At 32.3% G+C, this 3,127-nt stretch overlaps 1 protein-coding gene across 1 annotated transcript; it reads left to right on the forward strand.

Moving 5' to 3' along the window:
- Nucleotides 1-74: 74 nt before the first annotated feature.
- On the forward strand, nt 75-3,113 carry LOC111711611 (uncharacterized; the record flags this gene model as incomplete). Its single annotated transcript, XM_023486011.1, is given in 5 exon segments — nt 75-220; nt 1,294-1,476; nt 1,829-1,868; nt 2,232-2,284; nt 3,006-3,113. Coding segments are annotated over 5 exon segments (435 nt in total).
- Nucleotides 3,114-3,127: the final 14 nt, after the last annotated feature.

Here is a 3,127-nt window from a genome sequence, read left to right on the forward strand (position 1 = left end):
GATAATGATAATGATAATGATAATGATTATAATAAAAATAATGATAATGATAATAATAATGATAATAATAATAGTAATGATAATAATAATAATAATAATAATGATACTCTAGGTTGGCCTGACTGCTGGTGTATATTGGTGTGAATATTCTTTGCCTGAATATTTCTGTATGAAGGAACTTGAAATATTTCTTGAAATATGGACATTCAACAATTTTATGGTTAGTTATACCAGAACTTTAAACTTTAGGACATTTGAATGTTTAAGGCTGAACTGAGTGAACAATATCCAAAGTCTGAGTCAAGAATCACTCAAAGAGGGAAAATATATACAGGGAGTGTCCCAAAAAACTACATGGAAGTTGAGAATCAATTTCAAAATCGTCCTTGTAAACGATTTTTGATTTAGTATGCACTTTAAATTAAAAATCATAATTAAGCGATAAAATGTAAAAAAGTTGGATGGTACCCGATATGGTGACAAAAAATCGCTTAACAAAAAACGCTTATTTAAAAAACACTTAATTTAAAAACATTCACTTATTTTCAACAGAAAATCGCTCATTTTTAATACAAATAATGCTTAGTTTCAACGAAATCGCTTATTTTCAATTAAAAAATCCTTTTCATTCAAACAAAAAATTTCTTATATTCAATAAAAAACTCGCTTATTTTCAACAAAAAATTATTTATTTTTAACAAAAAAAGTCATATGCACTGTATTTCCATCATCCCAAAACTGGAATGCCTCGTAAGGACTCCTGATTCAAAAAGGCAGTTTAGCTTGATTTCTCCCTCTTATAGGAAGTTGAGCCCAAACCTCCTTGCTATACTTCTCTTATGACGTATTTACTCTGCTTTGAAACATTATACATTCCTATATAGGGAAGGAAATGTGCGTTCCTAAGGTTCCAGGGCCGTTTTCTGACAACTTCCTATTTAAGAAACTCTGGATGGAAATGAACTCGCTGCCTTAGGACTAGACTTTTCCTTCCTCTTTGAGGGATTATATTTTGCTTCAAAGCAGAGTAATTGCGTCATAAGAGAAGTATAACGAGGAGTTTTTGGGGCTCATTTTCCTATTAGAGGGAGATATCAAGCTAAACTGCCATTTTAAATCAGGAGTCCTTACGATGCATTCCAGTTTTGAGATGATGGAAATACAGTGTGACAAGGCCTACTCGGAAAGTCCTGTGAGAGCTTAGAATTTGATTGTTTATATACATTTTTGTGTATGTAACTCAATGCCCAGGATTTGTTTTTTGATTTGATTAAAAAAGAAGTTTTTTTTTAGATTCAACCAAAAACCAATGTTGTTGTTTCCTGTCAAACTGAGAACAAAATACTGTCTCCCAAACAGCGACAGGAAGACGACATAGTGACGCCTGAAGAGAAAAACGAAAACGACAATGTGAACTCTGAAGATATGCAAGAAGACGACCTTTCTCTCAATAACACAGAACAGGAGCTAATTGAGGTAACACAATAGCATTGCACCCTTTATTGATTGTTATTAAAAAAATCGAATTTCTTATTTACATTTGTATACAGGGTTAACCACAAAGTGTGAGGCTGTAAAGACGACCTGAAACTCTTAAAATATGACAATCTCAAGGTTAAATAAAGTATTCTGTCTTGCATATAGTATTTTAATTAATAAATAATTTAATGACAAAGCAAAGAAAGAAAGAAGTTTACAGTTGCAAGGAATGAATATAATGAAATAGACAGTAAAAATTCCGTAGAGTCTGAAGTCTCATCCTTTGTGGGTAACCCTGTACCTTTGCAGGATTATTTACCATGGTTGTTTTGAATTGAATACTTTTTAGATTGAATCCAAGAAAGATGGTAATTGGCAATTTCCACTCGGTAAGTATAACTCTGGACTGTCAGAGCGTCATCAAAACCTCATACTGAGGTTTCCAAAAAAGGAGACTTCAGAGACGATTGTGACCAACGTGATATGAGGATTTTGAGCGTCAATTGCTATAAAGACGACATGTATAGTAAATTGGAGCACATCCAGAGTATCTTAATAAACCACCATTATTGAATCTTGACGAATCTGAGATCCAGTATTCGAATTGAAATCATGAAGCAGTTATATTTAAAAAATAAAGCCCTATTTCCCTTTTAATTGACAAAAATCAAAACTGAAAGAGAACATTGTCTTCATTGTTTTAATTTATATGACGACCAGTGTATTATAATTCTAATAAATTATGTGTTTAGTATTTGCTAGCATAAATCTACTCAACTCTGTTGCCAACAATATAACGTTAGAGGTAATTATTAAACATTTTCATTTTTAAATGAAGTCAGCAAATTGATAAATTAATCTTTTCATTTCTAGATTTTCTGAATATTTTTCATTTGTTATTGAACTATTTTAAATAAAGATGGATTCTGTAATTACAGATATTCAAACTGACTTAAAGGGAAAGTAAGCGTAATTTCAAGTGACCGGCTTCATGCCAAGGTTGTATATTAAGGCTGCTTACTCTCGATACACTCCTATGTGCGGAACATGTCGTTTTTCTTAGCATAGATAGATAGAATCCGAATATGATGTCACTCTCACCTCTATAATCAGTTCCAGCATATGCGGATTTTATCTATCTATGCTAAGGAGACGATAATTTCCGAACATTGGAGCGCATCGAGAGTAAGCAACCTTATTATACAACCTTGCTTCATGCAAAGATGATAATGGTGCCCTTTTTTGATCAATTGATAATTTGATGAATTGGATCTCCATTTGTAAAATATTGAAAACTGATTATTTTCAATTGTAGTTTCTTTCCGAAAGTGACTTGCAAATTTCTACTTCATGAAAACATACATGATGTATCAGAATTAAACACGCTTACACATAAAGTAGTGGTTCACTTGATATTTCCCGTAGCAAAACAAATTATCAAGAATTGAACAAAATTGTCAACTCTTGTTGAAAAAAGGTGTGTGAAATACATAATTACTTTATTACTTGAATTATTGTTGTTAAAGGAGATGGATATATGTAGTTGGTCCTCTTGGTCCTCTTGGAGTGATTGTTCTATAACATGCGGAGGTCGAGGTCGTAGATCAAGAACAAGAAGCCAGGTAATATTATAGCATGCGGAGGTCGA

Source organism: Eurytemora carolleeae, unplaced genomic scaffold, assembly GCF_000591075.1.
Source record: "Eurytemora carolleeae unplaced genomic scaffold, Eaff_2.0 scaffold15, whole genome shotgun sequence".
In the NCBI taxonomy this organism is placed as follows: domain Eukaryota; kingdom Metazoa; phylum Arthropoda; class Copepoda; order Calanoida; family Temoridae; genus Eurytemora; species Eurytemora carolleeae.